General features: G+C 53.1%; 2 protein-coding genes across 2 annotated transcripts in view; one reads left to right on the top strand and one right to left on the bottom strand.

The window, feature by feature from the left end:
- The window catches only part of PRDM5 (PR domain 5), a 184,364-nt gene extending 177,852 nt beyond the window's left edge, over positions 1–6,512 (bottom strand). The window contains exons 1-2 of the mRNA XM_006772503.1: positions 6,429–6,512; positions 4,781–4,987 (exon numbers count right to left, since the gene is read on the bottom strand). Coding sequence (XP_006772566.1) covers positions 4,781–4,987; positions 6,429–6,512 — 291 coding nt within the window. The remainder of the gene's footprint in view (positions 1–4,780; positions 4,988–6,428) is intronic.
- Positions 6,513–7,926: 1,414 nt separating this feature from the next.
- NDNF (neuron-derived neurotrophic factor) overlaps positions 7,927–12,125 on the top strand; it is an 8,936-nt gene continuing 4,737 nt past the window's right edge. Inside the window, exons 1-2 of the mRNA XM_006772502.2 lie at positions 7,927–8,114; positions 11,995–12,119. Coding sequence (XP_006772565.1) covers positions 7,927–8,114; positions 11,995–12,119 — 313 coding nt within the window. The remainder of the gene's footprint in view (positions 8,115–11,994; positions 12,120–12,125) is intronic.

Raw genomic sequence — 12,125 nt, 5'->3', positions numbered from 1 at the left:
CATGGCTGTGGCTGCTGTTCTGAGGCTGGACGGTGAGGACAGTGGTCGCCAGGCCCTGAATCCAGGAGACCGTTCTGTTCAGAGAGCCAGGACGGTTACAGGAAACCCGGTTGGCAAGGTCCTTACATTATGAGGCCACGTAACTGAACAGCAGTCCCTGTATGTTAAAGGCAAGTTTTCAGGGGCTGAAAACTTTCCCTCCCCTGAAGTGTCTCCATTAGGATTTGTAGTTTCATCATTTAATATATGTTTAAAGAGGTGGATTAGTTGGCTGGTGTGGCTCAGTGGATTGAGCATCATCCCATAGATCAAGAGGTCTGGGGTTCGATTCCTGGTCAGGGCGCATGCTTGATCCCCAGTAATGGGGGGGGGTGCAGGAGGCAGCTGATCGATGACCACATCATGTTTCTATCTGTCCGATTCCCTTCCCTCTGTCTAAAAATCAATAAAAACATAAGGAAAGAGGTAAAGTAACCGGATTCACTTCCCTGTTATCATTGTTTGCATCATTTCAAATAATAATTTTGCATTTTCACTAAGTGAACCAGAAGGTTAGCCATGATGGTAAACTGACCCGCCGACCTTGTGTAATTCAAGGTGAATGTTGCAAAGCGACCGAGTGTGGCTGCCGCAGACACCTGGGGCAGGTTAATGTGCTTGCAGGCATCTGAGTTTTCCGAGGTGCTAGAGCCCGTCCCCCAGGGGTGGGGTGGGGGTACACCTGGTAAAGTGTCCCAGCTTCCTTTACCTTTTCCTTGCATTTCCCCGTTTTCAGCATTCCCCCGGGGGTGGGGGCAGGGCTGCCCGCCGGCCTCCTGTTTCTCTTAGTTTCACAGAAGGCCGCACAGGATAGCAGGTCGGTTAGCGCTGACAGCCTGCGGGCTGTTGTCTGCTGTCGGGCGTCCACCAGCTTCCTGGGGGACAGTGAGGGTGCTCCCCGAGTCTTCGCTGCCTTCCCTCTGCAGTGGATCTTCACTCCGTCCCCACAGGCCACAGGCATCACTTTCCCCGGGGGCGGGGGGGGGTAGGGGCGAGAGCACAGCAGAGAAGGTGACAGACAGGTGACACGTCCAGTCCTCCCGGTCCCAAAACATTCCCAACAAAGCCCTCTCCACGCCTCTGAGCTGGGTGCTTGCTCGCTCGCCAGAGAGGCGGCAACACACATACCAGTCGACTCATTGGACTCAGGTAATGCTCCCAAATGGTTTGACCTTAGACGTGTGTGTATCATCCAAACGAATCTCATTGACTGACCTTCCGGCGTCTAGCCCTCTCTCACCCTCTGTAAGTGCCGCCGGACACGTGGTCTGTCCAGGGACAATGACATTCCACAAACACCCGCTCCTTCACCTGGGACACGTTGGAAATCCGAAGGTAAAACCAACTCGCATCACCACGGCCTAGATTATGAACCGTGTCGATTGAAGACTGAGCTGTGTCAGACCCGTGGTCTCGGCAGGACCTGCAGGTGTGTCCGACGTGCCGGCCTCTGACTGCAGGACAAGGCCAGTGTCCAATCAGCACCTGTGGCTCGGCCCCTCAGAGCTTCCCCACGACTGTCCAAGGCGGCCGTCTCAGTAACTCGAGAACACCACCGAGACCCCCATCTCTGGGCTGGGGGTCCCTGGGCGCCAAGTCCGTGGACCCACCCAGCAAGTTAAAACCTCTGGAGTCACCCCAGCAACTTCCCACTCTGGTGGGAGCTGGCCTCTTGACCGGAGAAAGATGGCCAGGTCTCCGTGGGTGGACATGTTCCCCAGACGCCCCCCACCCCAGGTGCAGGACACAGGAAATGCTGTCCACATAGAAGAGCTGAGACACGTTATTCAATTTAAACTTTAACGGAGATGAGCTCTGGAGTCTGCCCAGTCACAAAGAGAAATGAGAGGACAAGTCGAGCCATTAGAGGGCACTTTTGTAATCTTAGAATAAAGGTCTGTTCTCATGGACTGGCTTGCCCAAGGCTGACTCCTAAGCACTGCTTTCCGTTATTTCTTCACAGTGACTTATTCCCCAGCTGAATGAAGTATTTTACTGGTTGGGGGGAAGAATCTATAAAATCTTAAAACCATCCTGACCAAATAATTTATATGCACAGATGCATAACTCATGGACAGACAATAGTGCAGTGAAGGCCTGGGGTGAGGGCGGGAGCAGGTGGAGGGTGTGTGTGTGTGGTGGGGGCGAGAGGGACATCTGTATCACTGTCAACAATAAAGAGAAATTATAAAAGAGAATAAGGAAAGCTTTAAGTGTGAATCATTGAATATAAGTTGTAAAAATAGGTACAGTATGTCTGTATAATACCTTTTTGATGAGCTATATTCAATGCTGCTTTTATTTTTAAAAATATGTTTTTTTGTTGATTTTTTTCTTTTCTTGTTTTTTCTTTTTCTTTTCTTTTTGTTAATCTTCACCCGAGGATATTTTTCTATTGATTTTCAGAGAGAGTAGAAGGGAGGAGGAGAGACACAGAGAGAGAAACATTGATGTGAGAGAGACATACCGATTGGTTGCCTCCCACATGCGCCCCAACCAGGCCTGGGAATCGAGCTTTTAACCGAGGTACGTGTCCTTGATCAGCATCGAACCCAGGACCCTTCAGTCCATAAGTCAACGCTGTATCCACTGAGCCAAACCAGCTAGGGCTATTCAGTGCTTCTTTTAAATACATTTTGTTAAAAATAACTTGCCCATAAACTGATCTAATTGAATAAATGATTAACTTCCTCTAATACCTGACTACATTTTCCCCCAACAATAAATGAATGTTATTCCACAACATTTTGGAAACTATACTCCTATTGGGTATAAAGTCGTGTACGGGGATTATGCTAATTTTTTGGAATTTTATTGAAAAGTAATGGACATACATCACCGTATAAGTTTAAGGCATAGACCATGATGGTTGGACTTCCATTGAGTGTGAAGTGGCCACCACAGGAGGGTCGGCCAACACCCCTCTTCTCAGAGACACACAATAAAAGGAAATGGAGGAGAAAGACAAAAGGCGTCAGACTCTTCTCTAGAGCCCGTCTGCCCAGGATTGATGTGACAAAATGGTTAAAATTGTTTCAGAAATAAAAAGTTTGAACTGATAGAATGTCAGCTGGGAAAGCAGATGTTTCACATAAAGAAAGCAAACGGTAAAGTTGAGTCTATCCCCATTGGTGGTGATCTAAATAGCAGTGTCCGCAGAGCCAGTAACGTTGACAAGCTAGTAACGAAACGAATACGTAAATGCTTGGAGTCAAGAACTGTGGAGATTTGAGATTCCAGCCTGCTTGCAAGCTACCGAGTCAGCCTGCCAGCGTGTTCTGGGAGCTGGGCGGACCAGACTCCTGGGTCAGAGATAAGGGACCTCGTTCTCAGAGCGGCGGCGGAATCCACAGTATCAGCATCTTCTCCCACCGGCTCCCTGGCCCCCACTTCTCAGGGGCGGGCGCAGAAGGGCCAGATGGCACCAGCCTGTGTGGTGCGTTTATTGCGAGAGAGGCATGCCCTGAGTCCAGGGAACCCACTCCTTATTTATTTTTATTTATTTATTATTTTTAAAATGCTTTATTGTTTAGAGTATTACATATGCCTCCTTCCCCCCAACCCCCATTGACCTCTCCCCGGCCAGTCCCACCCCTGCAACACATGCCCTCACCCTCCTGCTGTCTATGTCCATTGGTCATGCTCATGTATGCATCCAAGTCCTTTGGTGGATCTCTTAACCACCCACCCCCCACCTTCCCTCTGAGGTTGGTCAGTCTGATCGATGCTTCTGTGTCTCTGGATCTGTTTATGTTGTTCATTGTATTCCACAAATGAGTGAGATCATGTGATACTTATCTTTCTCCGACTGGCTTATTTCACTTAGCATAATACTCTCCAGGTCCCTCCATGCTCCTGCAAATGGTAAGAATTCACAGTTTTCTAATCCATTCATCTGCTGATGGGCACTTAGGCTGTTTCCAGATCTTAGCTATGGTGAATTGTGCTGCTATGAACATAGGGGTGCATATATCCTTTCTGATTGGTGTTTCTGGTTTCTTGGGATATATTCCTAGAAGTGGGATCACAGGGTCAAATGGGAGTTCCATTTTTAGTTTTTTGAGGAAACTCCATACTGTTCTCCACAGTGGCTGCACCAGTCTGCATTCCCACCAGCAGGGCACGAGTGGGGAACCCACACACTTCATAGTGGGCAGCGATCGTGCCTGCTCTCTGCTCCGGAGGCTTTATCGTCCGAGGCTCCTCCCTACACAGACATCCTGGAGAAGATAATCTCGCATAACGGCAGCCTGTTCTGCTCCCAGGAGATGCAAAAACCAGCTCACAGGCCCCTGGGGAACTGTCTCAACACCTATCTGCATAGTCTTACCATCCGCGGTTGCCCACCTCACTAAATAGTAAATTACTAAGTAGCTGATGAGGAGACTATAACTAACAATATTGACCACATGTTTAAAGTCACTCCTGATAAATAGTTCATAGTTCTCGCTCCGGGGTCTTAGCTGTCCATGCCTCAGTTTGACCATTCTAGAAAGGAGAAAAATTACAGTGCCCACATGGCAGGGTAGCTGCTAGCATCACAGGAGATCATGTATGTACAGCATGTAGAAGAGTGCGTGGCATGCAGTGTGTACACAAAATTTATTAATGTTGTTACTAACTCAAAATCCATCTCTTACAATGAGCTGATTTGATAGAGAAAGTGTTTCCCAGGGCCGCCGAGGATGCTGGGAAATTCCCCACCATCACAGCCGGCCAGCTCTCTAACCGCGGGGCTGACCTGCATTTCCCAGATGCCCAGGGGCGTGGGCAGCTGGCCCGGCTCCGCTGTCCGGGGTGTTGGGCTCTTGACCACCTTGTGGGCCTCACGGGGCTTCTTATTTGCCCGGAGTGGTCCTAGGGCAAAGGCGCCATGGCTGTCACACTCACGGGGGCCAAGGGGCGTGTTGGTCCAAGTCCCTGTCAGTGCGACAGCAAATCCTGGCCCCTTAGGGAGAGGGTTTCAGGATCAGGAGGCAGAGTGTCCGGGGAGCCACTGCTGTGTGCGCTGAAACGCTTCCTGTGCTCAAGTAAGTGCTTCTTGACGGAGGGCTGGGTCCAGTTCTGCTCGGATGGGATGAGGGCAGCAGCGGGGAGGGGCTGAGGGCTGTGAGAGGAGGTCCCCCCAGTTCAGCTCCTATTCGGTTCATGTGGGTCCCCTGCATTTAATGTTGATGCGTCCAGCTGTCCTTTGTCCATAGGACCCTTGTCTGCAGGCACGGCTCACGCGAGCGCCCGCTCTCAGCCTGCCTTCCCGGCGCTGCGCCCTGGCGTCGCCCGGTGGCTGCGGACAGTAGTTTAGGGCACTTGTGGCCTGGTCTTATTGCCAAACTGCTAACTAGTCGGGGAGGAGATTAGCACCAGTCGAATCATCACTCGTTTTCAGAGTTCAGAGGTCACCTGCCTGAATCCTTCCGAAAATCAAGGTCCACAGAGGTGAAGTGGTACCTAGGGTGCCCCGTCCGGTAGGAGCTGGAAGGGGGGCGAGCGTGTTAGCTGTTGCTCCTGTTTCCACCCGTCGCAGTGCCTGAGAATGAGGGGGGGCAGAGGGGCCTTCTGTAAGAAGTCATCACAACCTCCTGAGGGATTGTAGCGGCTGGACGCCGGGCTCTGCGGTCAGATGCCCCTGGGCCTACCCCTGTTCTCTGCTGACCAGGACGGAGGTGGTTTTGTGTGAGAGCAGCACCCGCTTCACTAGTGATCGTGGGGACTGGGCGCAGGAACGCAGTGGTGAGCGTCCAGCTGCGCAGGGGACTCGGTGCTGCAGAGACTTGGGGAGACGCAGAGCGCAGGCAGGAACCATTGTCTGGGAAAAAGAAGTTACAGTGCGTGGTGAGCGAGCGCCCTGCAGAGCTACATCTCACGCTGCATCTAGAAGAGCCATTCCCTTCCCGGGTTATCTCACTGTCGGGCCCGTCTCTAATCGCACTCAGCGGAAGATGGACACACAGCCGGAGGGGCTGCGTCCAGGCTGGGCTGCAGGAGTGACTGGAAACAGCGCTGGCCCTCACTTCCCTGTAAGGCGGTGGTTCTCAACCTTCCTAATGCCGCGACCCGTGTTGTGGTGACCCCCAATTTCATTGTTACAAATTGAACATAATGAAAGCATAGTGATTAATCACAAAAACAGTATGTAATTATATATGTGTTTTCCAATGGTCTTAGGCGACCCCTGTGAACGGGCCGTTCGACCCCCAAAGGGGTCGCGACCCACAGGTTGAGAACCGCTGCTGTAGGTGATGGCAGGCATGTGCCTTGGCCTCCCACTGTTTAAAGTGCTAATGTGTGTAAACGCCGTCTCCCTAACGCTGCAGCCCTGCGCCGGCTGCACAGGATGAGGGAGACCCTTCTCGGGAGTTCTGTCTGCGAGAGCGCGGCACCTCCCATACCCGACACGGATAGGACTTGCCTGCGTGGGGCTTTGCGTCGGGGACACTGGGCGGTGGTGTCCTTGGCAGCGTCCCCGCAGCCATGGGCGGTGGCTCTGGACGATTCGTAATGACTCTTGGGGTCTCTGCTAAAAGCCCGTGCCACGTGCCACAGAGTGACTCACTGACAGGGCATGACCAGGCCACAGCAACTGTGCTGGGCTCCCTCGACCCAAGACAGGGAATCAAGCCCGGTTTCTGGTTCCGGAACGGTTGCATGTACACGTCCCGTCCAGAGTCCGGTAATTGCAACAACGAGGCCGGCCGAGGGCACGCCCGGTGACGCTGGACAAGCAGCTTTACCTGTGAGCAGGTTCAGCCTGATCACCAGAAAGCCCAGGTTTGTGAGAACCTGCGTTTGGGAGTAAGAATGCTGCTGCCCATGGACCACGCTGCGTCAGACGACGAGGAAGAATGAAAACTGTTGTGCATGCCCTAATCCGTTTGGCTCAGCGGATAAAGCGTCGGCCTGCGAACTGAAAGGTCCCAGGTTCGATTCCGGTCAAGGGCATGTACCTTGGTTGCGGGCACATCCCCAGTAGGGAGTGTGCAGGAGGCAGCCGATCGATGTTTCTAACTCTCTATCCCTTTCCCTTCCTCTCTGTAAAGAATCAATAAAATATATTTTTAAAAAAAAAAAGAAAAAGAAAACTGTTGTGCAGGGCGCTGCCCGCAGGGCCCATTCGTTGGAGCGTCATCCTGTGCATGGAAAGGGTGGTGGTTCGCTTCCCAGTCGGGGCACAGGCGCAGGTTTCACATGCAAGCCCTGGTTGGGATGCATTCAGGAAGCAACTGATTAATGTTTCTCTCTCTCTCTTTCTCTCTCTCTTTCTCTCTCTCTTTTCCTCTCCCTCTCCTCCCTCTCCCTCTCTTACCTTCCCTCTCTCCTTTTCACCCTTCCTTCCTCCCTCTCCTTCCCTCCCTTCCACTCTCTCTAAAATCAGTAAATGAATAAATAATTGTGGCTGGTCCTTTCCTGGCCCTGAGCGACGCACAGTCTGTGTCATTCTGAGACATTTGTCTACAGGTGCCTGCAGGGACCACACGGGCTCCTGCCGTTGTGACGTGGGGTTTCCTCTCTGAGCACCCAGGGCGGTCACCACTCCACGGGCCCTTTCCTTTCACGGCCCTTTGACTACCTGAAGTTCTAGTGCGTTCATTACCACCTCCAGGACACACAGGTCTCCCCAAAAATGTATGCGCACCCTTTGAATAATGGGTAAGGCCAGGTGTATTAAGATACATCTCATTTCCACATTGAGCGACCAGCCATTAAAGCAGGTGGACATTTTTGGGGGGCACCTTGCACTTTGGGGGGAAAACCCAGCGAAGTCATTGTCAGGATCAGGTGTGTGATCCGAAGTGCATGAGGCGGCCCTAACTTTCAGCCAGAGCTGCAGTGGGAACCTGCCCCCCTTGTCTGCCCGCAGCGCTGACCTGCCACTTCCTGTCCCCCAGGATGGCGCCCCTGCCCCTGTGGCTGCTGTGGCTGCTGCTCCCGCTCGGCCCGCGGGCCCAGAAGCTGCCCACGCGCGACGAGGAGCTCTTCCAGATGCAGGTCCGCGACAAGGCCTTCTTCCACGACTCCTCGGTGCTCCCGGACGGAGCTGAGATCAGCAGCTACCTCTTCCGAGACACGCCTAAGAGGTACCCCCGACACCTTCCTCTCCGCAGGCTCACCGGGGTGTCAGCCAACACGCTGTGCCCGGGCGCTTTGTGGTTAACCTTGGGCGGCCTGGCCCGTGTCCGCTCAGCGGGAAAAATGGGGAGCCACTGCCCATCCTCCGTGGGGGCTCCCATTCCCGAACATGGTGACCGTTTGGGTGGAGGGCGATTTTTGCATTTCTTACCTTTGGAACGATTGCTTTCTTTCCTTCAGGACAGAGGGAAATTTCTAAAGAGGGCTCTCCCTGATTGAAATGAGATTCATGAACACACATGATTCTTCAAAGGTGTGCAGTTAGCCTTAGAAGGATAACATGACTTTGACCGATATCATCAGAGTTTGAAAGCATCAAACCCAACAGTGATAAAAATGGACCCTGTGCATCTACCTTCATGCCAGCCTCATCAAACTGGGCTCACGCAGTGCTTCTAAACATTCTGACCTTTAAAAATGACACGTCTATATATATATATATAAAAGCCTAACAACCTGTTGACCAGTCGTTATGACATGCACTGACCACCAGGGGCAGATGCTTAATGCAGGAGCTGCCTCCTGGTGGTCAGTGTGCTCCCACAGCCTCTCCCCACAGCTAGCCAGCCCCCTGATAGGCCTTGATCACCCACCAGGCCGAGGGACCCCACCCGTGCATGATTTTGTGCACCGGGCCTCTAGTATGTTACATAATTAAGTATATATGTGTATATCCTTCATTAAGCTAGTTATATGTAAAGTTAGTTACTTTTCGTTACCTCAAACCCCTCTCAGCCCTATTTCAGGAAAGTTTCTCCTTTTAGCTGGGGCACTAGGACATTCTGAAGGGAAAGACTGTCTCACCACCAGTGACTCCTTGTTCAGAGATTGAGGTGCAGCAGATCGTTGGGTCATCTTTCTCTTGTCACTTCAGTTTTGATTGACAGTGACAATGGGAGGTGCTCCCTCCCACCGTGGCCCACGTGGCATGTCACCGTCTGGTCCAAGAACAGTAGCAGGGGATTGGTTTTCCTATGTTGACGGACGCGGCCTATGGCCTGGGCATCAGTTCAGCGCTGCCTGAATCACCTCATTTGTTTGAATGGATGTGATAGATTAGGAGCTGACCCGCCAGTAAAATAAAAAGAACCACGATCCCTTTAATGACATCCTCAAGAGTGAAGGCCCCAAATGCAAGGACGACGACATTGCAGATGTGATGTCCTTCCATTTACCAGGCTCAGACTGTGAAACAGAACAGGGCATGGGAAACACCTAGTCGCTCAGCTGAATTATTTCCAGATGAATTCTTCTTTTTTAAAATATGTTTTATTGATTCTTTACAGAGAGGAAGGGAGAGAGATAGAGAGTTAGAAACATCGATCAGCTGCCTCCTGGACACCCCCTACTGGGGATGTGCCCGCAACCAAGGTACATGCCCTTGATGGGAATGGAACCTGGGACCCTTCAGTCTGCAGGCTGACACTCCATCCACTGAGCCAAACTGGTTAGGGCTCAGCTGAATTCTTGCCGGACACATTTGCTTTTCGAGTTATTTTGTCTCTTAAAATCTTTGAGTGAGTCAGAATTTTTCTTTAAAAGTGATTTTGATTTCCCAAGTGCACCAGTGCCCTGCTCTGTGGTGTTCTTTATTTTTTTTAAAAAAAGTCTATTGTTATTGATTTCACAGAGGAAGGGGGAGAGAGCTAGAAACATCGGTGATGAGAGAGAATCATTGGTCGGCTTCCTCCTGCATGCCCCCTACTGGTGATTGAGCCTATATCCCAGGCTTGTGCCCTGACCGGGAATTGACCTCCTGGTTCATAGGCCGACGCTCAACCACTGAGCCACACCGGTCGGGCTGTGGCTTTTACTCTAAATGAAAGGAGACACACGCTTGGGGGGTTAGAGCAGGGGGAGTGGCATGTGCTTACGGGTGTTCAAGGATCACCGCCCCTGGGAGGGGGTAAATGAGTAGGGAGTCCAGGGGGCAAAAAGGACCAGTTGAAGGGACCACGGGGCTCAGGCGAGGAGGGCGGCTGGGGCGGGAGGGTGGCACGGAAGGTGCAGCAGAGTGACGGTTCGGGGACATTGTAAAGGCAGAGCCAGCGGTGTCTGGGTCAGGTACACGGAGGGAGAGGACGGAGGAGCAAGAACGATCCTACTCTGTCCTGAGTGCCTGACTGAGAGGTCGGGGTCACGCATGAGCAGGGACAGACCGCAGGAGGAGCTCACTGGGGTGGGAATCAGAAGTTCGGGTTCGACACCGTAAGTTTACACTCCCAGTGAAATCTCAGTGAAGGTGGCAGGAGATAGCTGTGCCTCAAATTGAGGTCGGAGTTCAGGCTGACAGTTGAGATTTGGGAATGGTTCACGTAGAAGAGGAGAAACCATGAGCCCAGTGCGGTCACACAGGAGTGCGCACAGATAGGGGGCTGTGCACAGGTAGAGGGGTGAGCACAGGTAGAGGGGTGTGCACAGATAGAGGGGTGAGCACAGATAGAGGGGTGAGCACAGATAGAGGGGTGAGCACAGATAGAGGGGTGAGCACAGATAGAGGGGTGAGCACAGATAGAGGGGTGAGCACAGATAGAGGGGTGAGCACAGATAGAGGGGTGAGCACAGATAGAGGGGTGAGCACAGATAGAGGGGTGAGCACAGATAGAGGGGTGAGCACAGATAGAGGGGTGAGCACAGGTAGAGGGGTGTGCACAGGTAGAGGGGGTGTGCACAGGTAGAGGGGGTGAGCACAGGTAGAGGGGTGCACACAGGTGGAGGGGGTGCACACAGGCGGAGGGCAGGGGTGCACACAGGCGGAGGGCAGGGGTGCAGCCACAGGCCCTGTCTGTCCCTGGGTGACCAAGGGCTTGGAAGGTAAGAGGGAGCCACAGAGGAGACAGACGGAGTAGAAGACCTGGTGGTCCTTTTGGAGAGGGTGTGGGGTGGCCATGGGAGAACACAAGGGAGGAGGCCCCGGAGGTGCGGGCGCGGGTGCAGGAGGGGACCCCTAGGTAGGCTGTGCGTGGGCATCGAGCAGCTCTGGGCTCTGGCCTCAGGCGAGGCTCCGGGCTCTGAAACGGTGGGCAGAACCATCGTGCTACTCAGAGCAGGAACGCGGCACTGTCACAGCCGGGCCACGTGTCTGTCCTCCTTGAAAAGTCACTCGAGGCTTCGTAACAAAATCGGGGGAAGCAGGGAGCAGGATGATCCGATTTTTAAAATTTGTCTTAAAAATCACTAGGTTATTTCATTCCAACAGGAAGTCTTAGAGGCAGAGAATGAGTCTTTCCACCGATTGAAACTTTGATCTTTACTTTTAAAATCTTCTCAAGTGGGATTAGGTCCCTTTATGCAAAAGCTGCGGCCGCTAGATCCGTGGACCAGGGTCGCTGATGTGAGAAGCGAGCAGCGTCTCTCGCAGCGTCTCTCGCAGAGACCAGCAGGCTTTTCAGAGACGCCGCTGGGCGAGGGAGCGTTTGAAACGGCGGGTGACTGTCAGGGTGCCTTCGGGGTCCCTTACAAGCCTGTCGCCAGCGTATGGAAAACAGTGCCTGCCGGTCAGCATGCCTGCGGGTTCCTCGGCGGTGCCTGATTGGAATGGCGGGGCCCAGGCTAAATAGCACCCCAAAGAGCCAAGTGTTGGTTCCTCACTCAAGGTGCACCCACATTACACGTTTAGCTCAGCGTCTTTTCATTCTTCCACGCGGTGCTGCGGGCAGAGCTGGTTGCTTGGCGGGTGGACGCCGCGGTTCATGGGAGAGCACCGCGATCGTGCAGATGGCCGGCTCCAGTCCCTGTGAAATGCGTGGCATCAGCCTGTGGTTTTCCGTGAGCCCGGCTGGGGCGGCAGAGTGGACCCCCGTCTGACTGATGGCCCCTCGCCCGCAGGTACTTCTTTGTGGTGGAAGAGGACAACACCCCGCTGTCCGTGACCGTGACCCCCTGCGACACCCCCCTGGAGTGGCGGCTGAGCTTGCAGGAGCTGCCGGAGGAGGCCAGCGGGCAGGGCTCAGGTGAGC

The sequence above is a fragment of the Myotis davidii genome, unplaced genomic scaffold (genome assembly GCF_000327345.1).
Source record: "Myotis davidii unplaced genomic scaffold, ASM32734v1 scaffold446, whole genome shotgun sequence".
Classification (NCBI taxonomy): domain Eukaryota; kingdom Metazoa; phylum Chordata; class Mammalia; order Chiroptera; family Vespertilionidae; genus Myotis; species Myotis davidii.
The sequence above is the reverse complement of the archived record's forward strand: the minus strand, read 5'-3'. Positions and strand labels throughout refer to the sequence as shown.